The 26,276-nt window shown below is 43.4% G+C and overlaps 1 protein-coding gene across 5 annotated transcripts in view; it reads left to right on the top strand.

Annotated features, from left to right (window-relative positions):
- The window catches only part of KCNJ1 (potassium inwardly rectifying channel subfamily J member 1), a 661,201-nt gene extending 641,954 nt beyond the window's left edge, over nt 1-19,247 (top strand). For all 5 annotated transcript variants that reach the window (XM_078683899.1, XM_078683901.1, XM_078683900.1 and 2 more), the window contains one exon: nt 17,809-19,247. In XM_078683899.1, the coding sequence (XP_078540025.1) occupies nt 17,809-18,948 (1,140 nt within the window). In that variant the 3' untranslated portion in view covers nt 18,949-19,247. The remainder of the gene's footprint in view (nt 1-17,808) is intronic.
- Nucleotides 19,248-26,276: the final 7,029 nt, after the last annotated feature.

The following is a 26,276-nucleotide window of genomic DNA, read 5'->3' on the forward strand; positions in this document are numbered from 1 at the left end:
GATAACTCAGCAATAAGTTCCCACTGTTGGGTTATAGGGTGACTCTAAAACAAGCCATTGTGTTTATTAGGACTTTGTTCTTGCGATTCGCATGTAGCTACAACAAAGATGAAAAAACAAGGAAAGTGGGCAGGGTACAAACACCCTGACACCCTAGGCCTGCTCAGGGGATCCCACAAAAACCCCCAGGGCCAAAAAATTACTATTTTTTTTTAAAGTGTCTAGGTGCTAGAACTGGACGAAAAAATAAAAATAAATGATGGGCCGTAATCTCAAGGACTTATCGTCGAGTTACCTGCACTATTGCGCAGCAAAATTGGCAAAAACATTATCATCCCATTCTCAACTAGGTGAAAACTGCAGATATCGGAAAAAAATTGCTACAAATGAGAGCGACAACTAAAGCTAATATTATGCAGAGTAGGCGTTCCTGTGCAACAAAACACGAAAACACCACTTCCCAATATTTCCAACGACCAGCCAAATCTGCGATGCGATCCAAAAACAGGCAATAAGCTGTGTTAGCAGTAAGAATTTAACATCTGCCTTTTACTGGTGTAAAGCAGGACGACTACCTACAGTATGAAAGGGAGCCCAGCCCAGAACAACATCTGAAGACCAACACATGTCATAGAGCTACTGATCATGCAGCTCTGACACCCAAGAAGGCCACAACACCCACTGTCACCCCCCCAAGACCTCCCCCCAGACCCACTCCTACTACCACCAAGGCAGGCAGCGCAGAACAGGACAGCGAACCTTCCCAAACTGGCATGGCCCCTCAGCCACATAATAGCTGTATGTTGGGAGATGTAGCAACCAAGTATGTGTGAAGGACGCAAGTCACCCATCAATAACAATGCACACAATGCCAAGTATAGCGGTGATGTGCTGGACAGACCTCATTATGCAGAGCACAGACCTCTCCATGTGTACATATACTGCTGGTGCTTGTAGTGTTGTGGACAGTGGACGCAACCATGTTCCTTCAGGCAGTTGGGAAGATTTCGTCATGTAGCTGTGTCGTCACCCCTGTAAGCGGGAGTGGATTGGTCCAACATGTGCCACTCCAGCGTAGGATTGTTAATAAATAGGCCGGGGCTCTGGGTGTAGTTCAGTTCTGGGACGGCCAATGCGTCTGCCAGAGCGGCGGCCCTCACCCTGCCACGAGGCCACAGCTGTGACCGCCGGCCTCCTTGACACAGGCCCCCTGTGAACCCAGCGGGGTAGCACCACAGAGCTATGTCTGTACAGAATACTGCCTTCGGTGTACACTGCGGACAGCAGGGCTCACAATTCAGATAGTCTCGATTGCAGATGACGCAGTCCAGTGGGCAACATACAGTTCTACTAGTGTGGCCCGCCCGGACCACGCATCATCGTAGGCTGCGCACACGCCGAGTGCTTCAGGTGCCACTAACTCGGCAACTCAACGCCACGTGGATGTGGGCCCTTGCTGACCCCTGCCTCTGGCCTACACTGCGGGCTGCAGGGCTCACAATTCTGATCGAGTCGCGATTGCAGAGGACACAGTCCAGTAGGCAACAGACATTGCTCACAGTGCGGCCCGCCTGGACCACGCAGTATCGCAGGCTGCGCACACGCTGAGTGCTTCAGGTGCCACTAACTCAGTGCACCACAAGTCATTGCCACGTAGCCTTATAAAGGCAGTAATAATTAGACAAAAGACATTGCTACCAGTGCGGCCCGCCCGGACCACACATCATCGCAGGCTGCGCACACGCTGAGTGCTTCAGGTGCCGCTAACTCTGTGCAGCTCAAGTGAATGCCACATGACTGTTGGCCCTTGCTGACCACTGCCTCCGGCCTACACTGTGGTCAGCAGGGCTGACAATTCAGATAGTCGTGATTGCAGATGAGGCAGTCCGGTAGGCAACAGACATTGCTATCAGTGCGGCCCACCTGGACCACGCATCATCACTGGCTGTGAACACTGCGGTCAGCAGGGCTCACATTTCAAGATTAGTACAGATGCAAATTGTGTAAGAGACTATAATCGGTTAAGAAGAATAAATGCTCCCAATGAGTGCAGCTCAAGTCAACACCACGTCGCTGTGGGCCTTTGCTGACCGCTGCCTCCGGCTTATACTGTGGTCAGCAGGGCTCACAATTCAAATTCAGTCTTGATTCAATAATTTCAGAGTCCAGTAGGCAACTAACCATAACGTCCCTGAAACCTACATATTTGGACAATGTAGTCCCTACAAATTTCATCTTTTGTTCCATACGCCTACACTGCGGTCAGCAGAGCTCACAATTTGAATTCAGTCTTGATTTATTAATTGCAGAGAGAATTGTACTCTTTGTCCTCAGATTTTGTCTAGAGGAAGTGACAAAAAGCATTCCTTGAGGTCTGTGCTGACTACTGCCTTCGATCTACACTGCGGACAGCAGGGCTCAAAATTCAGATCACATCGCGACTGCAGATGACGCAGTCCAGTAGGCGCAAACACAACAGTGATGGACAGAATGTGGATCAATGTCACACATTCACCCCAGTCCAAAGATCTGGGCCCAAATCCATCGTTTTTCCACTCCACACCACCCTGGGTTAGACAATGGCGATATGCAAATCAGCGCTGACCCTGTGCCCCATGGGAACAGTCCAGTCCGAACTACAAAAGCCATGTCCTTCCCAGAACGGAATCAAGTATCCGAGGACCGGCCCGGTTTCGAGGTAACACCTCTCATCAGCCCGGCTAGCTTGATTCCAGTGGTGTGGAGTGCCTGGGACTCACGTCTGAGCATCCCCAGTACACTTAGAGCGGTAATTGCAAACACAACAGTGATGGACAGAATGTGGATCAATGTCACACATTCACCCCAGTCCAAAGATCTGGGCCCAAATCCATCGTTTTTCCACTCCACACCACCCTGGGTTAGACAATGGCGATATGCAAATCAGCGCTGACCCTGTGCCCCATGGGAACAGTCCAGTCCGAACTACAAAAGCCATGTCCTTCCCAGAACGGAATCAAGCATCCGAGGACCGGGCCGGTTTCGAGGTAACACCTCTCATCACACCACTGGAGTCAAGCTAGCCGTGCTGATGAGAGGTGTTACCTCGAAACCGGGCCGGTCCTCGGATGCTTGTTTCCGTTCTGGGAAGGACATGGCTTTTGTAGTTCGGACTGGACTGTTCCCATGGGGCACAGGGTCAGCGCTGATTTGCATATCGCCATTGTCTAACCCAGGGTGGTGTGGAGTGGAAAAACGATGGATTTGGGCCCAGATCTCTTGACTGGGGTGAATGTGTGACATTGATCCACATTCTGTCCATCACTGTTGTGTTTGCAATTCCAGTAGGCAACAGACATTGCTACCAGTGCGGCCCACCTGGACCATGCATCATCGCTGGCTGTGCACACGCTGAATGCTTCTGATGTCCCCACCCCAGTGCACCACAACTCATGGACCCTTTCTGATAGAATCTTTTGTGTATGATTTCAGATCTGCTGCCCCTACCTCAGTGCACCACAAGTCATGGGCCCTTTATGATAAAATCTTTTGGTGTTATTTCACATCTGGTGCCCCTAACTTAGTGCAGCACAAGTCATAGACCCTTTATGATTGAATCTCTGTGTGTGATCCGATAATTACTGTTGTGCGTGTTGTCAGCATTAAATATTCCCTGAGGGCTAGCTTACACTCACCCCACATGCATCCAGCACTCACCCCACATGCATCCAGCACAGACGTAACTGGACATGTGACCCTGGTAATAAAAAGGGGCAGAGCATTCCCCTACCCAGTTTCACTATCTATCTAACTGTGTCTCTGTGTTCATTATGTATGCATGATGCCCCTGGGCCCTACCACGTTACATTGTGCTGTGGACTGTGCACGCAACCATGTTTCCTCTGGCAGTGGGGAAGACTTCGGTTATGTAACTTTGTCTGGGTCATTGTATAAGTACATAGGTAGAGACTGGACCATTAGAGTACTGCAAGGAGAGTGTATAGTGAATTTATATGTGCTTGGGGATTGGCGGAGTAATTGGATAAGTCATATGTTGGCGGAGCCTAACCTCCGAGCACGAGCTTGGCTCTAATTGGCTGCCCTCCATGTGTATAAACTGAAATTTGGGCTTTGCATGGCCCTGTATTGCTACAGCTGCAACACTCCACTGAATGCGCAATACACATTCATATCCACACAGATATGTCATGTGCACGATCCTTCATGTGTGGAAGTATGGATGAATGTAGGGTCAGTGATTCCCCCTACCTTCCATGTTGGCCATGTTGTGGGACTTGGGTCACAGGGTGACACATTGGCATTTGCGGCCCGGGTGGCAGCAACACTTCAACAGAGACACCTGCATCAGTTGATTCCTCATACAACCCAGGATGGAACCACGCCCAGAGCTCCAGCGTCATTGTTCACAGCCTCATGCAGGACTGGCAAACGCCAGGCCAGCCCACTCCGCTTACAGGGAGGAACGACAACGCTACATGTCCCAGGTCTTCCCTGTAGTGATCTGCTGATCACAGGTCTAGTTGTCAGCATGCCACAGCCACTCCCTCACTGCTGGTTTACACCCACACCACACACAAGCAGCACAGGCGTCACAGAACATGTGACTCTGCCAGTAAAAAGGGCCGGGCGCATGTGCTGGAGGCCATTTCTATTCTCTCCCATGACGTGAAGTACACAGAGTTGGTGGCAGCCGAGGCACTTTCCCTGAGAAGGGCCTCCCGCCACGTGGAGATTACTTGAATTCCACTGAGTTAGTGCCACCATAGATGAGTGAATGTGCAGCCTGCGATGATGCGTAGGCCTCGATACACCATCCTGGCAATAAAGACCTGATTTGAATTGTGAGTTCAGCTGGACGGCGTGTACACCACACAAAGAGGACTCGTCGGCGCGGTGCCTTGATATGTTCTCGGCCATTGCGATATCAGGACTCAGAATCAAATATGCAACCTTCTGACTGTCAAGGACGTCGGCCCCAGCCTTGGAGCTCACTTCAGCACCTGATGGGGCCCTCTTGGACACACGACGGTGGCGGAAGGTGAGCAGAGAGGCATGTTTTCACAGCGGCAGGCAGTCACCTCTGGCGGTGTGAGTGGATGGTGTGCAGCAGCCTGGGTGCGCAGGGGCTGGCAGACACCTCTGGGTGGCGGGAGTGGATGGGGTGCAGCAGCCTTGGTGCGCAGGGGCAGGACAGTGATCAAGGCGTGTGCAGTTGTATGTACTCTGCCATTACTGATTCTATACTACATATCAGATGAGTGAGCTGCAGTATGTCCCGGCACATATCCATCTCTTCCTTTCTCTCTCACACTCTTTCTCTATTTCTCGCTCTCTCACTCTCTCTTTCTCTCTGTCTTAATCTCTCTCTCTCGCTCCTTTGATGGGTATATGACGCACAATCGTATCTTGCTTTTTGTCTGGCAGGCTGTGACTCACAGATTTTCAAGGGATGACACGCCATGGCTGTACCTACTTTTATTTTCTTGTGTTTAAATAAAATGTTTTATATGTAAATCCATAGATGACTGTGATTCTCATTTGTCCAACCTCACTGTGATTCTCATTTGTCCAACCTCACATGTATCTTGATTGTTATAATTGTGCGACATCAGCCGATTTGTTACGTTCCAGATTTCGGAAGGTTGCTGTTACATTTGTTTGTCGGGGGTCAGGAGAGATGGCGGACAAGGTCGTGGTGGCGCGGGGTATTGGGGCACTGTTGGGTGTCTGAGCTGCATGATCGGTGGCTCCATGGCATCTGTTGTCGTTCAGGTGTGGCTGTGGGCTGGGCTCCCTTTCATGTTGCAGGTTGTAGTCCGACTTTACACCAGGTCAGAGCAGGTGTAAACTTCCTGCTGCTAACGCACCTTATTGCCTGTTTTGTGTTCTCTTCGCCGATCATGTTGGTCGTTAATAAAGTTGCGAAGTGGTGTGTTCGCTGATTTCTCATTAGCGATATTTGCTGGGGTCGTCCGTGATGATGTTTTTTTAGGCTGCTATCGCTGATAAACTGGTGAAATGGGCTGTTTGCACCAGCTTGTGAATGGTGCGTTACATTTATCACCATTTTGGCTGCGATAAAGTGCCGGTAACTCGGCGATGTATCCTTGAGAATATACCCCTTGAGAATATACCCCTCTGTGTTTTAAAGACCTGAGAAGTACTCGAGTGCCACGCTGAGAGCCGCACACCCAGTGCATTCACACGAGGGGGCCGCACTGAGAGCCGTGCACTCTTCCTATTCACACTAGGGGGCCACACTGAGAGTCGCGCACCATTCATGTTCACACTAGGGGGCCACGCTTGGGTCGCGACTCGAAACTTTTTAGAAAAAAAAATGTTCACTCTATTTAATTTACATTCGCCTCGGGGACCCCATCCCCCAAGGCATGCCCATATCTACATAATTGTCTTTGTTTCTCAGAGGGGGGCCCCCCTCCCAAGCCACTTCTGGCACGGTGGACCACGTCCTCCGGGGCCTGGCCTCTCTGTTGGGGATCGTGGGGGGAGCTCCAATGCCCCCACGGTCCCGCCTGCTCCCCGCCTCCTGCGGGAGCTGGCATTCTCCTTTCCTTTGTTGAAGCGAGAGGAAAACCTCCTCTTGCTTCACTAAAGCAAACCAGGCTTTGCTATCACAGGGTGGAAGCCATGCTTCCGCCCTGTCATAGCAAACTGCAATGTCCCGGGGGTTGGTACCCCGGGACATTGTAGGACCAGGCCCTGGGGGGTGGCGGTCCCCAGGGCCATCAAGCACTCCAGGTGGGGGGCTGCGAGCCCCCCTCCATCTATTTTCAAAGCCCCGGGTTGGTGGTGGTCCCCGGCGCTGTGGGAGGGCTGTGTGCCCTCCCGCACCTAATTTACATAGCCCCGAGGAGGTGGCGGTATAGTTATACGATTGCCCCCGGGACCTTGCCCACCTGGGGGCACATTTAAATGAAGTGGGGGAGCCCCTGCATCATTTAAAAAAAATGTTTTGTCCGGATTTGCGCACCCAGCGTGCATTCGTACGTTTAAAAAAAAATAAAAAATGCGGACTCCTTGTGGGACCCCATGAGCAGGCCTAGGGCGTCAGGGTATTTCCACCCTACTCCCTTTTCTTCATTTTTCACTTTCTTTTACTGTTTTCTTGTGACTTGATTCTAACTGAGTCACAAGATGGCTGCCAATGCTTCCTGGTTTGGAGTGTTGGCAGCCAATTAGAATGAATCTGGTGGTCGGGAGGGTTGGCAAACCCACCGCACCCCTAGATATCGATATATTTTTTTTCTAATTTCTCAGCAACTACTGAACGGATTTACACTATTAAAAGAAAAGGTTGCTTTTTGAACCAAAAACTACCATTTTGCCAAATTTGCTGTAATTCCATTCAGCAGTTCGGGCTGTAGCCTTGGCTAAAGTTTCCCATGGAAATTAACATGTAAAAACAGTTTTTGGGACCCCCCTTTTTTCTCAGCCCCCGCTTGATGAATCACCCCCAAACTTTCAGGATAGGAGCTGGATAGACCTTTTTTTGGAGAATTTCACGAAGTTTCATCAAACAATGCCAAAGTTATTAGCAAATCAAAATATGATTTTCCTATGGAAACTAGGTACTAACTATAACTGCCTACTGGTGACCGCCAGTAGGTAATGTAATTATATTATATATATATATATATATATCTCTTCTATTACCCTTCTTGGTGCTGAATTATTCAACTGACCTGATCTGATAGCTGGGTGCTGTCATCTTCAGTGTAAGACAGCTTCAAATACAGTGAAGAGATAACAGCAGTCACTGAGATTTCAGATTCAGTCTTTCCTTCACAATCTCAATCGGAAGACCAATGAATACAATGTCAAAAAAGGGAACAGATTTTCCAGGACTCTGGGCAGTCACCATGTGTCCCATGGTGGACACTACATAAAATGGTTCAGCATCATATGAGGCATCATATTTCCTTCTTTGCATTTGTCGGGTGATCACTAGATCCCCTCTCTTAAACTCGATGTGCCAGTAATCTGAGACAAAATTATAACTTTACGATTTTTGGTATTCACAAAAGCCATTTAGGAGTAGTAAAGTTACAATTCCTAACTTTACTACTCTAAAGTGCCTTTTGTTAATACCGAAAGTCGAAAAGTTAGGATTTTGTCTCACTTTAGGAGTAGTAAAGTTAGGAATCCTAACTTTACGAGTTTCGGTATTCACAAAAGGCATTTAGGAGTAGTAAAGTTAGGATTTTGTCTCAGTTTAGGAGTACTACACCTAAATGCCTTTTGTGAATACAGAAACTCGTAAAGTTAGGATTTTGTCTCAGTTTAGGAGTACTACACCTAAATGCCTTTTGTGAATACCGAAAGTCGTAAAGTTAGGATTTTGTCTCAGATTACCTTGGTGAATCGGGCCCACAGTTCTTTGCATGGCCTCTTGTCTCCACAGGCTTTAATTTTCTGCTTGTTAACCATGTCCTTTGTATGAGTTGTGTTCTCACTTCCTTCTCTTTGGTTGGTTTATTGATATAACTTGGTTGTCATTGCTCTTCTGAACATCAAAGTCACAGGACTTTCACCTGTGACCAAGTGATGTGTTGAACGATAGGCTTGTAGGGTAGAGTTCAATACAATTTTTAAACTGAGCCTCTCAAGAGTGGCAGGTTGTGCTGCTTTCTTTGGCATACTCCTAAACCCCTTAACTAATCAGTTGGCCTGCTGCCAAAAAGAGGTACTCTTCTGGTGCTTTATGTTCAGATGCTCCAGGAAATCCTTGAATTCTTGACTGTTAAAAGGCAGGCCATTATCAGACTTCAAAATGACTGGAGCCCCCCCCCCATGTTGCAAAACCAACTAGTCTCTCAATATCTCACTCCTGAGTTGTGGATGAGATCTTCTATAATTGGAAAATGTGAGTACTTATCCATGATGACCATCAGATAATGCCCATCATCGAGTAGGCCAAAGAAATCTATGGCTGTGCCCTCTCATGCATCCAGGGAGTTCTGACATGTTAAGAGTATGTTGAGTAATATTGGTAGAAAGCCAGTCGGATGGATGACAGGCCTTGAGTTCCTTTTCAACAATCTCATCTAAGTATGGAAACCAAACTCTGTCTCGGAGAGCATTTTTGGTAGCGACAATGCCAATATGTCCTTCATGAGCTACTTTAATTATTTTATGTCACAGACTCTTTGGAATCAGGATTCTCCACTCTTGCAGTATAACTCCTTCCTGAGTTATGGACAGTTCCTCTCTAACATTTTTATATTTTATATTTTCACCATCACTGATAAGAGGCTGAGTATGTCGGTTAATTATATCTTTCAACTTCAACATGTTACTATCATGGCTCGTGGCAGGGATGTACTGGGCCAATGATCTAGCAGATGGAGAAATTTTATTATACATTGCAATTAATGTAGACTTCAGCCATTCTTGGATGGAGTACACTAACCTTATATAGGCACTCTGGAAAAGTAGTGAGCAGGGTCCGGATCCTTCCCTGGATGATGCACAATGGTATAATTGCACTCTTGTAATCGTCCCAACAGTTCAATGCAAGGAGGCATCTTAACTTTTGGATTGCCGGTAAAGCTTGATGATCTGTTACCGGCGTAAAAGGCTTTCCATACAGGAATACATGGACGTGTTCACAAGCCCATACCATGGCTAAACTTTCTATCTAAGGTTGTGAGTAAAACATGTTCTGTCTTGGACAAACTTCTACTGACTTACCCAAATGCTTGAAGGCATATTGTGGCATGTCCTCTGTGTTGTGCAAGGATAGCACATAACCCAACTGGGCTAGAGTCAACAACAACTTCTGTGTGAAGCTTTGGATTGAAGTGGGCCATTTCAGCAGCAGTTTCAAAGGTTGTTTGATTTTTCTTGAAACTTCTCTCACATTCCCATGACCATTTCAATGAAACATTTTTTTTCAATACATTGCATATTGTTGCCCTTAAATATAGGCTTGAGCTAAATGATACCAGAGTTTGCCTTAACCCTTCGGTGCTCATGACGGAACGGTTCCGTCATGAGCGTCGGTTGACCTGTGCTCATGACGGAACCGTTCCGTCATGAGTCCATAGGTTCTTTAACCCCACAAGTGCTGCGCGAATTCCTCTGCGGTGCTGAAGGTTCTAATGTCACACTTTTTCTTATGAAAGCAATCAATATACGCAACAGTATTGTTTTTTGATACTACAATGATTTTTTTTTAAATTGGATGGAAGATTATTGTTTTTAAACAATCTTTAAACATGCACTTTTGGCATGGTCATTTATGATTACAGTCATGTGTAATTGGTGTTACTTTTATTTATGATCATAATTATGTGCACTTGTTTTATTGTTTATTGCTTTTGTGGTTGTCTTTACATACTGAAAGTCTTGAATGGAAAACATTTTTTTGTAGCAAACACTAAAGCATGCATTAGAGATTCTATGTATGTGAAAATTAAGTTGAGGGACTCCTATTTGGCGATACGAGACAATACCTTGTTGCTTTTGACATTGAGTCCCTCTATACTAATATCCCACAAAATGAGGCTTTGTTGGTACTAGGAGAAGTATTAGACTTGAGACCTACTCCACAGGAAGTCCCTACAGAGTTCTTAAGATCTTGGCCAACCCTTTGTTTGAAGAAGAATTTCTTTGCACTCAAAAGTAATTTATATCTACAGATAAAAGGCAGTGCCATGGGGTGCTGCTTTGCCCCAGTAATAGCTAACCTGGTAATAGACACATATACATAAATGGTTCTGGTATACACATATACATAAATGGTTCTGGTATACACATATACATAAATGGTTCTGGTATATTGATGATATCTTGATAATATGGATGGCTCAACAACCAAGACACTAGACATGAATTTCAACATAATATAACACCCAAAAAGCCAACTTCCTAGATCTAGTAATATTGAATCATATAGATCGTTTGGAAGTATGCCTGTTCATTAAGCAAACAGTTCGCAATACCCTGCTCCAATTCACAAGTAGCCACCCATGTTCCCTCAAAGAGAATCTGCCATTTAGACAGTTCCTCTGGATCGGGAGAATACTAAGAAGGATTACTACTTTGAAAATGCTGTGACTCTAATGAAAAAAATGATTAACAGAGGCTACCCCAGAAAACTGGTTAAAACAGCACTGAAAAGGGCCGGGTTCACACCCAGAGAGTCACTACTGATGCCCAAAATATGCCCGGAAACCAATCCACTCATGTGTTTTGGCATACAACCCCACGGCTAATAAAATTAAAATTATAATATGTAATTGGAAAACTTTAGAGCACCTCAATACTCCCAACCCCATGTTTTCATCCCATAGAGCCAGCAATTTACGTCAACATCTAGTAAAGGCAGAACACCCAGAAGAAGCTAGAAAGGACTTGAAAGGAATGCTAGGGCTCCCGGCGGTTATGGGACATTACAAGTGTAATAACTGAGCAACATGTGAATTTACGAAAAATACTAAATTCATTGACATCAGAGGCAAAAGACCCTCGCAAACCAGGTTTTTCAATTGCAACACCAAAAATTTAATTTACTGTGTGCAATGCCAGTGCGAATTGTGCTATATTGACCAGACTACCCAATCAGTCAAATCGAGAATCTTACAACACAGATCCAGAAAAAGATGCACAGTGCAGGGGGCTCCACTAGTCAAACACTATATATTACACAAACACACAGAGGATGATATCCGATGGACAATCCTGTTTGTGTTGCAGAACATCCATCGAGGGTGTAATATTGAGTCTGTACTTAACAGAACTGAAGCAAGAATGATTGAGAGATGTGGGACAGCCATCCAAGGCCTCAATGAGTTTGATGAACGATGGGCATTAATCTAAATCTGTTGATATTCTCAATTGGTTGTCTTTAAATACTATTTTTTGATTTTAAATTAGTCTTCAGTTCTTAATATAATGTATTCAGCACACTATACATATATCCGATAGGTGTAGATTTTCTTGGTTTTTAACTGTCTAGATTCAATGTAGATGATTAAACTTGTAAATCATAATGGCAGACTTAATCTTTCACAAAATATTTTAGGTAGGCCATTATGCAATTCTCTGGAGCCGTTCTCTGTTATTTGCATGTTTTATTTAAAGCCACTCACACTCTGTTGCACAAAAAATAATTTTGGGGGCCCGTGCATACTACACTCTGCATGCCCCTTAGCTATTAAAGAAGGCTGACACTTTTACCTCTGGTAAGCTCCAATATATAATTCTGCCACTGTGCATGAGCAGCCATTGCAGGAATTGGTTTGTGCACTACCAGACTTGCTCTCACAGATGGTCGAATGTGAGGAGGGAGCTTCACAATCCCCGCTATATTGGAAGCCTTAGACCAAAAACGTTGGGGAATATTTCCCCACTAACACACTGGCTGAGCCTTTGATGTTTAGCCCCCCTCTTCTTTTTTCAGTTTCCCCCAAATCGGATCATGCTGCCTAACTAAGGGTGGCACCGCGTTCTCAACTAGATGTTAAAAAAAAGATTCCCTCCTTTTCCGACATGCATAGTGTATTCCACATGGATGGCTGACTGCAGCGGTCATTCACTACCACATTCGTACCGCTTGGAACTGGGTTGATTTTAGCTGGGCACTCTAAGTGTAAGCTGCCCGGGAGTACCTCTGAGACCCCTTCTGTGAATTAGTTTGAGTATTTCTGTATGACCAAAGCATGCCCACTACACACTTGCACAATATATATTATGAATGCCAGGCACACTACCTTAATTTAACTGCATGTAGCATAAACTAGAACAAGAGCTTCACTACTTGCCTCACAAAGATGGGTGCAGCCTCTTTGACACCATAATATAGAGAATGTATCACTCCCATGCAAAATGTTAGTTGACACCAGGTGTGTTGTGGCAGACTTGATATTTATTGTTGGAGGTGATATGTACACACTGGGTCAACTACGCTGACTCAGGAGAAGATGCTTTATGCAGATAATAGAAGCACTGCCAAACCCTCGTCCCCCTTTTGGGCCTAACTCCCCTTGTTACTTGGATAATAGAAGCACAGCATTTATAAGTAAAACTGGTATCTACGTTAATCCACAGGTTTCTCATCTTCCTATGTCTCGAAGAGGCCCAATTACAATGGCAGAAACGTATCAACTTCTATGATTGGAGGAGTTTGATCTAAAACTAAATCTTGTTTAGACTGCAAGGGGCACACAAGAAAATGTGAGGGCTGGATGTTCCCTCATGTATGTGTCACTTTAATGGACTACCTCTAATATGGACTGCATATAATAATTAGAAATTGCAGTCGTATAGTTGTATGAAACTTCTGGAAGAGAGACGATTCCTATTGATTTTGAGAGTATATAGAATATATCTATGTTTTTTCTGTAAACACTAAATTAGTTTTGTTTTATGGATAAGAAGAAATGTTCAATGTTGTGATGTTAGTATACATGTGTTTTGTTGTTGTTACATGTAGGCACACTTCTCTACTTATCTCCTTTTAGGAGTTTTGGGATTTTTGGTTTTCAACAAGTCAAATAAATGGTATTGTGCAATCTTGTAAAACAGACCAGTGATCAATTGATATGTTTACTGGCATCGTTTTGTGACCATTTATTCCCACAATTTGTCATTTTTTTGTTTTCTATACCCTAAGCCCAGGTCCGAATGGGATTATGTGGGCAAATCCCTCTTGTTGTATACAAATAAGTTTGTCTATCAGCACACTCTTCAGCTCTGGCTGCCATAAACACGTACTCAAGCATTAGAGTTTCTCTCAACATTTGTCATCTGAATGAATCTGACAAGCATCCATGAAAATCTCTAAGACGTATAGCTTCTTCATCATTATATTAATTGAACTTACAAATTTTGAACAGTGTAATGATTCTCTCCACAAATTCATCAATGACTTCTGCCATTATTTTGGTGTTCTTGACTGAAAATGTATCATTCATAATCAATGTTTGGCACTGGATTGAACTTGAGATTCAGCGTTTATTTAATGCGATGGTGTGTGATTTCTTCGTAGGTGCACTGGATTGAACTTGAGATTCAGCGTTTATTTAATGCGATGGTGTGTGATTTCTTCGTAGGTTCACAGGATTTTGTTTGACTTCTTTCATACCATCACCAGCAACATTTTTCTGATATTTGATCATTCTTTTTGCTATCAGTCTCTTCAAGTGCATCAATGAAATCTTCAAATGTCTTTATCCACATAGTCAATCTATTGCCAATATTTAGTTTTTTGGCGGTATCGGCAGGTGAGGATGGTTTCAGGAATGCAGCACCATTATAGACCAGTTTGGAACTTAATGACACTGCTGGTGGATCACTGTGACTTAGTTCAGGCAACTCAACTGTGAGACTTTGCAAGTGTTGGTCTCTGAATCATTTTTAATGATAGCTGGAAATGAGACTTTCTTCTCAGCCATCTGATAAAAATTCACTATTCTGAGAGTTGCTCTTGGCTCTTTATTCTTCAATGACTGTGAAAGTTTTCTGACCCCATTCAACAGTTTAGGTTGCAGCTACTTCAGCTATGGATGGCTCAGTAAACACAGCCCTGGGCACTTCTCCCTGAGCCACTTCACTGATGCTTAGGAGCATATCGGACTTTGGATGGGCTCCTGTCCGGAGCTCGAGGATTGAAATCCCACCATGACTGTGTGCAGAAGTTTCACTTACCTCATCCCTGCAGATTGGGAGCAATTCCGATCACTGGGGAAAAAAAAGCAGCGCAGCTTGAAGGAGATACCCTTCCCCTTCCAGGTGCTGGTGTGTGAATCACAAGCAGCCCGACATCTCCAAACATGATCAGGACCTGTGAACATCCAGGGACAGGGCACTCACTGTACCGCTGAAGACTTCAACTGGGCCTTTGGGCTTAGGGGGACTCGCTGCTGACAATGTTGTGGCACCATAAATGGGAATAACCCCAACCACCTTACAAAGAAGAGGGTTTGAAAGGGATTTGCCTAACAAACACTAGAACCTGGAACTCAAGAGGATTGTGTTAATGCTTTCAAATATTGTTGTTCCTTTGAATGTGCAGAGTTAAGAAAAATATGTATTTTATTTCTATTAAAGAAAATATTTGAATGGACATTGATTTATTGACTACTGTATGCACTTTGTGTTGTCATATTCACGTACCTGTATCTACAACCCCTCCCCCCTTCCAGGAGCATTTAACTGCTTGCCCACAGCTACCACGGAGAGTCAAGTGTAGAAGAGGTACTTGTCCCAGTTGCTCAGGATCCATAGTAGGTCGGGCCAAGAGATATCAGGAGTAAAAAGCCTTAACCACCATGGTTGGGCCCAGTAGTCTCTGCATGCTAAGTGGCCCTCTAAAATTGGTTCTGATACTGAACATGCAATTTATGTCTAACAGAAGACATACCTTCAAAGCCTAAAGCAAACATTTCTATGATCAGGTAATCAGAGTACACTGTAAGTTAGGTGTAGTATTTGCATTAATGTTTGCTGTTGTTTTGTTGCTAGAATGGTGTCTGTGCAGACACAGTACACCTGAATTCCACTTGTGTATGCATTGCATCAACGTCTACTGCCTCTTCAAACTAGCGTTTGCTTGAAAAATGTTACTCTGCTGTCATACTTAGCCTGGGTCTGTCAAAAGCAGCATTTGATATAGTGTGTAATAGGTTCCAATGCAAAAGTGTTGTTCAATGAAAACACTGTTTTGTTCGCTACTTGTTCAAGTTTCACAATGACAAACTGGTAACCACATTGTCTACCTGGTGTCTCACTTGAGCCCCATTCAAGGTTGTCCCTTACTCTACTCAGGCTACGCCAATTTTTAAAGCTACTATAGACATTCATTCACAATTGCAATATAGACTATGGTCATTCTTCTCAAAGGAATTTTGGGAGAAATGTGTAACAAATGTTGCATTGGAAAATGCACATTGTCCCTACAAGAGGGAATTAAAAAATATATATTTTTGTGGATTTTTGCACTTTGAGCTGAGCACTTCAGAAGCTAATTGAAATTATGGTTGCTGTTAATGTAGCATATGCTATATTATGTTTTTGTTGGAGCGATCTTTTTGCATGTACACATTCTATGTGTTCAGGAGCTTAAAGGAATACGTATAACCTTTTTCTGCAATGTTCTTTAGATCTGGTGGCTTCCTGCATAGATGTAGCTCTGCCATCTAATGTGAGAACTGCTCAATGTGGTGTGATAGCAACAAAGATCTAATTTGATTTAAAATAGTGCAGATCCCTGGCAGAGGAATTAACAGGCGGTAATATTTCCTAGTGATTAGCAATCACTTAGTCCGCATCTTAAAATAATAGGTTCTTAAGTGCTTTTTATTGCAATCTGCAGAAGCTGCTTCTTAGCTGTCAAATCGCTAACTACCCTTTCATAAAATCTATCAGTAGTGTATAAACATTGTCAGATCCACTGAACCATGTTTGTTGTAATCTTATAAGGTTTTAGCGATGTTTTTAGAATGAACAGTTTATTACTCTATTTTCTTTTAGTAGCTTTAAATATAACTCAACCCCATTTCTTGAAGTGTTAGCCACTGCTCCATTGGCCGACCAGTTAGCTCCCACAAAGTTCGGGTCTTGTTGCTCCCTGGTTAAATATGCACCCATGCTTGCTATATATTGAAATGAGTACGGAGTCCCTCCCTGAAATCTTAAATCTGCAATGGATGTGGCCTAACAGCTAGAACGTTCGACCTTGAACCCGAGAGACCGGGTTCCAGTCTCGGCAGTGACGCTCAACACCCAGTGATTCTGGGCGAATCACTTAAACTTCATATGCCTAACAAATTGAATATGTCCCTCTGTAATGTAACTGGTGCTATGCAAAGCGCTATGATTCCTTCAGGTCGAGTTTGGATATATAAAACTCCCAACAACACAAAAAAATGGGTGTTATTAAACAATTGAGTTAATGTTGCCTACCAAAATATCAATATCGTCCAAGAAGAAATCGATAAGGACAAAATCTTTCCATATTTGCATCTATGGAGCTAAATGCACCTCCATTGTAGAGAAATGAGGACGCTTGATGAGGCCGGCATTCATTATAGACCTTATTCAGTTTAACTAACCATACCTGTTTTTCTTTGTGTAGGAAGTCTGATCCACCATGCCAGAGAAGCTTGCACTACTGTGTAAGGGAAAACGATAATTCGGATGCCAATAGTATGACCTTTTCTGCACGGAAGAGAATGTATCTTTGCATTGGCCCATCCTGCATCCATTCTGTATAACGTTTGGAGTACACTGATCATGCTACATATGTCCTATACATTGTAGACAGGAGGTACTGACAATACTTGCTTTACATAGACCCCTTTGCATGATCAAAATGTATACAGTTATTACAGGGATTGTAACTATATGTAAGTTTCCCCCTACATATGGAACGTGATATCGAAAGGAATGTGACAAACTAACACATTTACAATATCGGGAACAGCCTAAACAAATATTGAACCAAGTGCATACCTAGATTGCATTGTTTCGAAGACCCCCAAAGTGTTTTTCAATGTAAAATGTACATTTAATTAAAAATGTTTTTGCCTGCAAATTTCCTTAACTGATTGTCAGTTTAAATAGGAAAATAGTGCATACTGGCGGTACTGCAGGTTTTTGATGAAAATGATTTTTCTTCTCAAGGCTTCCTTTAGCAGACACGTTTCCGTGGGTCTAGAGTCCAAGCAGTCAAAGGTCGTTTTACAGATCTTGTTGAATGTACAATCAACATTCCATCCTGCTTTGTATGTGAATGCTGCAGTTGGATGTCTTAAATATATCTCTGACGGCGTATTTCTCTTTTAGGTGGGATTGTTACCGGGCAGGATGCTCAACTTCCTATGCAAACATTTGGATTGCCACTTACCAGAAGGCAAGAGGAGACGGGGAAGGCTAGTATCCAAGGATGGGCGATGCAACATTGAATTCGGCAACGTGGAGGAACAGACCCGGTTTGCCTTCCTTTCAGACATATGGACCACTGTGCTGGACTTGAAATGGCGTTTCCAAATGGCTATCTTCCTCACTGCCTTTTTGGGGAGCTGGTTTCTTTTTGGTCTGCTTTGGTATGCTGTGGCCTATTTGCATCAGGACTTGCCACAGTTCAACCCTTCTCCAAACCATACTCCATGTGTGGAGAATATTAATGGCTTAACTTCTTCCTTCTTATTCTCCTTGGAAACTCAGGTGACCATTGGGTACGGTTTCAGGTGTGTTACTGAACAGTGTGCTACAGCCATCTCTCTGCTGATCGCCCAATCCATCCTTGGTGTCGTCGTCAACTCGTTCATGTGTGGTGCCATTCTGGCTAAGATATCGCGGCCCAAAAAAAGAGGAAAGACCATCACTTTCAGCAAAAATGCTGCGATCAGCAAACGTGGTGGAAAGTTAAGCCTCATAATTCGCGTTGCTAACCTCAGGAAGAGCTTATTAATTGGAAGCCACATCTATGGCAAGCTGTTGAAGACCACAGTCACACCAGAAGGAGAGACCATAATACTTGATCAAGTAAACATAGACTTCATGGTGGATGCTGGCAATGAAAACTTGTTCTTTATCTCCCCACTAACTATCTACCACATCATTGACAAAAACAGTCCATTCTTCGAGATGACTGCAGAAACTATCCTGCAGCAGGATTTTGAGCTGGTGGTTTTCCTAGATGGCACAGTGGAAGCCACTAGTGCCACCTGCCAAGTTAGGACATCTTACATCCCTGAAGAAGTCTTCTGGGGCTACCGATTTGCCCCAATTGTGTCAAAGACCAAAGAGGGCAAGTACAGAGTCGACTTCTCAAACTTTAGCAAGATGGTGGCCGTGGATACCCCACACTGTGCTTTCTGCCTTTACAATGAGAGGGATGCTAAGACTCGGCTCAAGAAAGCCTATGATAATCCGGGATTTGAGTTGTCAGAAGTGAATGAAATAGATGAGACTAAAATGTAATTGCTGCAAGAGCGAATCTCAATCTCTATGAAGGATAAACATTGAACATGCTGATTTACGGCCCAAATGGACATGCAAATGAAAGGTTATTTTTATTGCCAAAGTAGCAAAAGACTTTATGAATGTTTATTTAAATGTTACTGGTACCATACTTTTAAATATATTGTCGTATTTTAGTTTGATTCCACATTAATTGTGAGCATGTTGAAATGCCTTCTCTAGAATGCAACTATGTCTGTAGTTAGTGGACTACCAGAAATATAATTGCATATTTGTTCTAACAATACAGATCTAGTCATAATTCATCAGGACTTTGTCTTCCTTCTTCCATTGTTGCTTAGTCAGGATATGGATTATGAAAACAGACACAGCTATTAATAATGTGTATACAACTAACTATGAGCATGCCAAACATGCTTTTGCTACATACCGTGTTGCACATGAGTTCAGAGATACTCATGGCAGTGAGAGCTTCTCCACTGAATATATAATCTAGGAGCTGCCATGTGGATATAGAGACAGTAAAAAAATGTGTGCAGAAAAACAAAAAACTCCAGAATACAGACTGAAAAAAATCTCGATCTTTCATAAAGAAATCCCTACAGAAATGTTGCACTGGTTGATTTTTAAATCCTGTCCTATTCTCTTTCGCTATATATTTTTATGGACTGGGTTCATTTATTCTACCTCCAGGCAGTGCTTAATATGAGCGGGCGGGTCTACAGGCACTAATTGTTTGAGGCCGGCAATTATTTTCCCGCCTCAGATATTTTCTGAAAGCAACAGAAGGAAAAACGCACAAACAGGAAAGAAGGAGGAAGAGAAAGACAGAAAATCCGCCATAGAGGGAACAAACCGGAACCTGTAAGAGTTAGATAATTGGAATAGAGAGTGCCCGACAGCGAATTAAAGATGAATGAGGTGGATTCAGGACTTGCACCCTTGGTATGCTAGTCGGCACAATGACATTTCATAGCGCTGGTCACAGGTGTCTGTTAGCAAGTGTCCGTGTACAAAGCCGATTTTACAAAATAAGCACTGCCTCCAGTACTAGAATATTTCGGGCATGTTTGGTCATGGGATTAGGAAGCTTTTCGAGAGATACTGAGCTTGCTGAGACGTGGAAGGAAGTTTGTATCTGAGAGTGTGAGAAGTTGCACTTAGGATGGTACTGGTGTTTCAGACAAACACATCGTTTTGGGTAGAAAAATGTGAGGTACTTTTTAATTTAAATTCAATTCATTTAAATTCAATGTAATTTATTTACTAATGCCTCTCTCCTCTTCAAGAAGTCAACAGGGCACACGCAATATCATTTAATACACATACATTATAGACGAGATAAAGGAAATTAAAGACAAAAATCATATGTCCTTTGTACTCATAAAAATTGACAACTGGTTGATAAGCCTACTACTAAGCATGATGCCTGTAGATATAGATTGCCTCAACAAGCAAAAAATGCCTTAAGCCTTGTTCAAAAATGAATATACGTTCATGCGGTGGATATTGCACAGAACAAAGTAAGGTTAATGGGCCTGTTGTCTTGTAAACTCTCAATAAGTGAAGAATGTTCCCTTGTCAAGCACATTTATGAAGGGAATGTATCACTGCGCTGTGTGCTATGGCAATAAGTGAAGAATGTTCCCTTGTCAAGCACATTTATGAAGGGAATGTATCACTGCGCTGTGTGCTATGGCCTTAGGATTTTTAAGTGTATCACTTAGCACTTGAGTAGAGACCTTACCCAAATAAACATATTTCACTTTCTTAAACTTTCCTGTCGCAATTGCCAGTTAAATGGAGTACTTTCGAACTTGACACTATAGGCTATGATCTTACCCTTTGATATTGATCTTCAGAGAAAATGCTGGTCAGAGTCATGGTATAATACATACATGGCGCGCTGAAGGCTTATTAGTGTTAAATCAAAAAGCATTGCATCGCCAGCATCCGTTAACATGTTCAATAGGCGTGACCCAAGAAATTAAGTCATTGTTGGAGTCATTTGACTATTCTGGAACAATCATATAAACACAAGGAAAGTAGCAGAGGTCCAACAGAAATACAGAAATCATTATTTGAGGCAAATCTCTGTATCAATAAGTCTTGATTGTTCAATTGAAACTGTCATTGGAGTGTACATTTTCTAAAATACTCTGAATGAACAACTTTCCGACTGGGGTCCAGAGTGCAATCTTCCTGATGCTTGTTTGGGCATTTAGTGACCCTTTTCATGGAAACGCATTATTGTGCTATCCTTCTAAGAACTACCTTCTGAGCTTTCGGAGGAAACGTTTTCATTGAAGTACAATATTACTACCGCGAAACTACGGTGGGACTTAGAAATGTAAAAATATAAAATAATTAAGGGATGCAAGTAGAGGGGTGTAATATATAATATACTACACCACTCAACTGTATGTCACTGCACTGCAATATTCACCACTACACTGTACCCACTGCACTATACTGCGTTATTTCCAAATAAATAAAAAAAAAGGATGCAAGTAGAGGCGTGCTTTTGAGGGAGTACTACTGTACCTCACAAACCTTTTAAAAAATATATAAAACAATATGAATAATTTTCCCTACCTGTACAGAGTGTACAAAATGTCTTCATACTGTAGCTTAAAAATATACCAATAAGCCATATCTCACTATAGATTCCCACAACACAGCAAATGTGTGGTATAAACATTATGGCTGCCTTTTATTTCATTTTACTCCACTGCACTGTAGGCCACTGCATTTAATGCCACTGCACTGTACACTACTGTACTCTATGCCAGTGCACTGTATGTATCTGCACTCTATGCCTCTGCAATGTACACCGCTGCACTCTACACACTGCAGAATATGCCACTATCCTGTATGTTGCTGTACTATACACCGCCGCATTGCACATTAAACAGTTGTACACTGCCATACTCTACACCATGTGCTCTATTTTACAAAACTGCACTTTACGCTGCTGACCTCTATGCCACTCTACTCTATTTTGCACCACTCTACTCTAGGCCACTGCACTCTATGGAACTTCACTCTACCCCACTACACTGAATGCCACTGGATCATATGCCACTGCTCTGTAAGCCAATGCACTCGTTGCCACTGCACTTTGTGCCACTCTACTGTACTCTGCACCACTGCACAATAAATTGCGGCACTCTATGCCACTCAAGCCACTCTCTTCACTTTACTATATGCCCCTATAATCCACTCCACTCTATTTTACCCTGTGCCACTGCACTCTACTTTGCAACACTGCACTCCATGCCCCTCTACTCTACACCACTTCACTTTATGCCATTCCACTGTACACCAGTCTACTCTACCCTTCTTCACTCTACCCCACATCAATCTACTCAATTGCACTCTACTGTATTCTACACTAGTCTACTCCACCCCAAGCCACTCTACTTACGCCATTACACTCTATGCACTTTACTCCACTTTACTCTATTCCACTCTACCCCACTGCACACTGTGCCACTGCACTCAACTCTAAGCCACTTTACCCCACTTCACTCTATTCCACTGTACTCTTCAACATTCAACTACTGTGCACCACTGTATGCCTCTGCACTCTATGCCACTCTACTGTACTCAACTTCACACCACCTCACCCTATGCCACTTATTTCTACTCTACTGTAGACCAGTGTACTCTAATACAGTAGTGTAAAGTGCCATATAAGTCACATTACTCTTCCCCAATAAACTCTCCCCCACTTCAATCTAAACCACTTCACTCAACCCCACTTCCCTCTACTCCACTCTACTGTATGCCATTGTCCTCTACACCACTGTACACTTTGCCATATTATTACCGTTTGTCACTCCCCTGTATGAAACCTAAAGTCTCTACTCCACACCACTCCACTCTACACCACTCTACTCTAATATGCACCACTCCACTGTAAAACACTGTGCACTTCTCTACACCACTCTACTCCATTTCACTCCGTGCCACTCTACTGTAAGCCACTCCACTCTATGCCAGTCTACTCCACCCCACTACACTGTACTCTACTTCACTCCACAGCACCGTAATCTACCCTACTCAACTCAACTTTACTCTGCCTCATTTTAATTTATCCCACTGCACTCTACCCTACTTCACTCTATGCCACTCTACTCTATGCCTCCCCTTCCACTGACCCTTAAGTCCTCCTCATGTCCTGCTTCTCAAATAATGTATGCTAACAAGATATGCCAGAATGATTGGTAGTGTGAGGTTCAGATTTCCCAACAATCTTAATGACCAAGCTACTCTCCAATGTACGCCACTTGAAGCTACTGTACTCCACTATTTTATGCCACTATTCCACTGTACTAGAAACCACTACACTCTATTGTGTCTGCATCACTGCACTTTATGCTGGTCCGCTGTACAACACTCTACTCTGCAACACTGTGCTCTACCTCATTTCATGCTACCCCACTTTACTGCTCCCACAACTGTACTCTACACCAATCTACTCCACGCCACTGCACTCTTTGCCTTTGTACTCTAATCTGCACCACTCTACTCAACGCAATCACACTCTATGCCACTTCTATCTACGCCACTTTACTGTATGCAACTTTACTCTTTCTGACTTCCCTCTACCCCTCCACTCTAACCCACTTCACTCTATGCCACTGTACTATACACCAATCTAGTCTAAACCGCTCTACTCTACCCCACTTCTCTCCTCTCCACTCTTTCTATGCCACTGCACTTTATGCCACTGAACTCTATGCCATTCTATTCTACTCTGCACTCCTTGGCATTCTAAGCCAGTCAACCCCACTCCACTCTGTCACTGTACTCAACTTAGCTGTACTCCCCCACTCCACTCTACGCTACCTCACTCTCACCACTGCACTCTACTCTGCACTACTGCATTCTATGCCCCTGTACTGTACATCACAGTACTCTACATCACTGCACTCTTCCACCATTTTACTCTTTGCCACTCTACTGTACAAAACTCAAAGCCACTCTACACCACTCCGTACCCCTCTACTATATGGCACTGCACTGTATAACACTGTACACTACTCTGCACCACTTTCCTCTACCCCAATTCACTCTACGCCACTCTACTGTTGTCTACCAGCTTGGGTTTATCTCTAAAACCCCATACTCACCTGGGCCCATGAAACATTCATACAATAAGCTGGCAATCTTGCACTGGCGATCCGTGCTGAATTTTTTCCTTACAGTGAATTATACCTGTACACCATTTCTTACCAACACCTTATCTTAGTTCTCTATTTCCTCTGGTCGATAGATCAGGTTGTTAGAATACTAGGCATAAGTGACATTTTCCTTTTATATGAATGACCACAGACTCAAGAGAGTTTGAAAACCTTTATCTATGCAATAATTTTGTGAGTCAAAGACCAATACATGTCAAACACCAAACTCTTCGAAGAGAAATTATGATTCAAATAAAGACTTAGTAAAACCTCATGATGTTGGTACCCGGGATGGGTGAAAAAGGAAAACGGTACAAAGACCTACCACACAGATTTATATTTACCTAGAATGGTGTGTGGACCAACCCCTGGCCAAAGGCTGGGGGAAAAGGTACTCCAGAGTAGTCAGGAGCCAACAGTTCAGGACAGGTTCAGGTCAGTACAGGTAAACTCTTCTAAGAGCAACGCCGGTGTTACACCCCTCTCTGGTACTGCTCTCAATTCTCCCCTTCTAGATGGACAGGTTCATCTTCTTCAGCGATCCCTCCAGCTCTTCTCTCTCTCCGTCTCTCCGTTCTTGATTCTTGTGTCAGAGTGCTTGGACAGCGTTTCTGACCTCCCTGGCCTCCGGCGTCTTCTGCAGCAATGATGGGTCGGTGACAAGTCTGACAAGCCGGTGACAATCTAACTGGCTGAGCCAACCTTAGTTATATTATTCTCCGTGTATGTACCACCCCCAAATAATTCAATATTCGTGTATTCCCTACTGGTGAATGGACAATGGGATGGGGAAAAGTCATCACACCATACTATGTAATGTCATTTTTTGTAAGGTTCATTGTTCTAAGTTCCCGCCCCTTACTTATTATCCCATGCTTTAATTCCCAAACCGCACAGAATCAATTTCATCAACAATGTGCAAAATTTCTGCTTCAAGTGTCCTTGGCTGGGTTTCAATGTCACAGTGAGAGTTTGACAGATTCCAGTATGCTTGCGCAAAACCAGACAAGATGGCTATTTTCAATCACCCTCCAGGCCCAAATACCAATTAATAATAAAGTCAAAGAAAAACATGTTAGAATACCAAAATAATTGGCTGCACTGCATTCCATGTATTCCTACTCTTATTCCCTTAATTTATTTTAGCTATTGCATTAGCAGTTTATTAAGACAAGCAAGGTTTAGTTTCAGCATAGCATGTGCATTATCATGTGAGTTTCAAACGGCCCTTTTAAATACTACTGCGCAGCTGCAAAGATTTCCCAACAAAGCAAAATACGTCATACTATGTAGATGCAGTAGACTCATGCGCAGAAAAGTTCCCGCAGCCATCTTTAGTCACTCTAATTATTGGTTATCAAAGTACATTGATAAGCTTCCCCTAGATGAAATAAATGTCATGTAATGTAATTATTAGTACTTACAAAACATGTTGGTTACATTATTACATATTTCAAGAGGATTGAATCCGAGCAAGTTTCTTTACGTATGAAACCTTGCTCCATCAATCCCCTCTTTGATGGCATGCTATGCCATCACTAATTTCTTAAACCAGATGCCAACTTTAGCATCAGAGATGAGTATTTTTTTCATGCTAATGCATTACGAGACCGGCTGCTCCTTAGAGGATACCCCCAAAAATTACTTAAGCATTCACTAAAAAGAGCTTGGTGGGTCCCAAGAGAAACATTGTTAAAAAAAAAAACACGTGAGGAACAAAAACGGATTGTTTGTGTCACCACTTTCAACCCCAACACACACAATCTACGAAAGATTGTAATGCAGAATTGGCATCTAATTAAAGATTTACACCGTGACCTGCAAGAACCACCCTTATTTGCGTACAAGAAAGAAAAAAGTGTGGCAAATCATATTGTGAGAGCAGCCCTACCCCGAGAACCCAAATCAACACTAAGAGGCATGCTGGGATTACCTCCAATAGTGGGACATCATAAGTGCGGCAATTGCACCTGCTGTACCTCAACAGAGGAAGGGTCTGTGTTTACTTTCGGGAGAATATTTTGGAAGCACTTAACCTTTACGAACTGTTTGCCCAAGAACATAGTGTATGGGATCTGGTGCCCATGTCCAAAATTATACATTGGCAAGACCACTCGGGAGGCAAGACAACGAATAACT

The sequence above is a fragment of the Lissotriton helveticus genome, chromosome 3_1, assembly GCF_964261635.1.
Source record: "Lissotriton helveticus chromosome 3_1, aLisHel1.1, whole genome shotgun sequence".
NCBI lineage: Eukaryota > Metazoa > Chordata > Amphibia > Caudata > Salamandridae > Lissotriton > Lissotriton helveticus.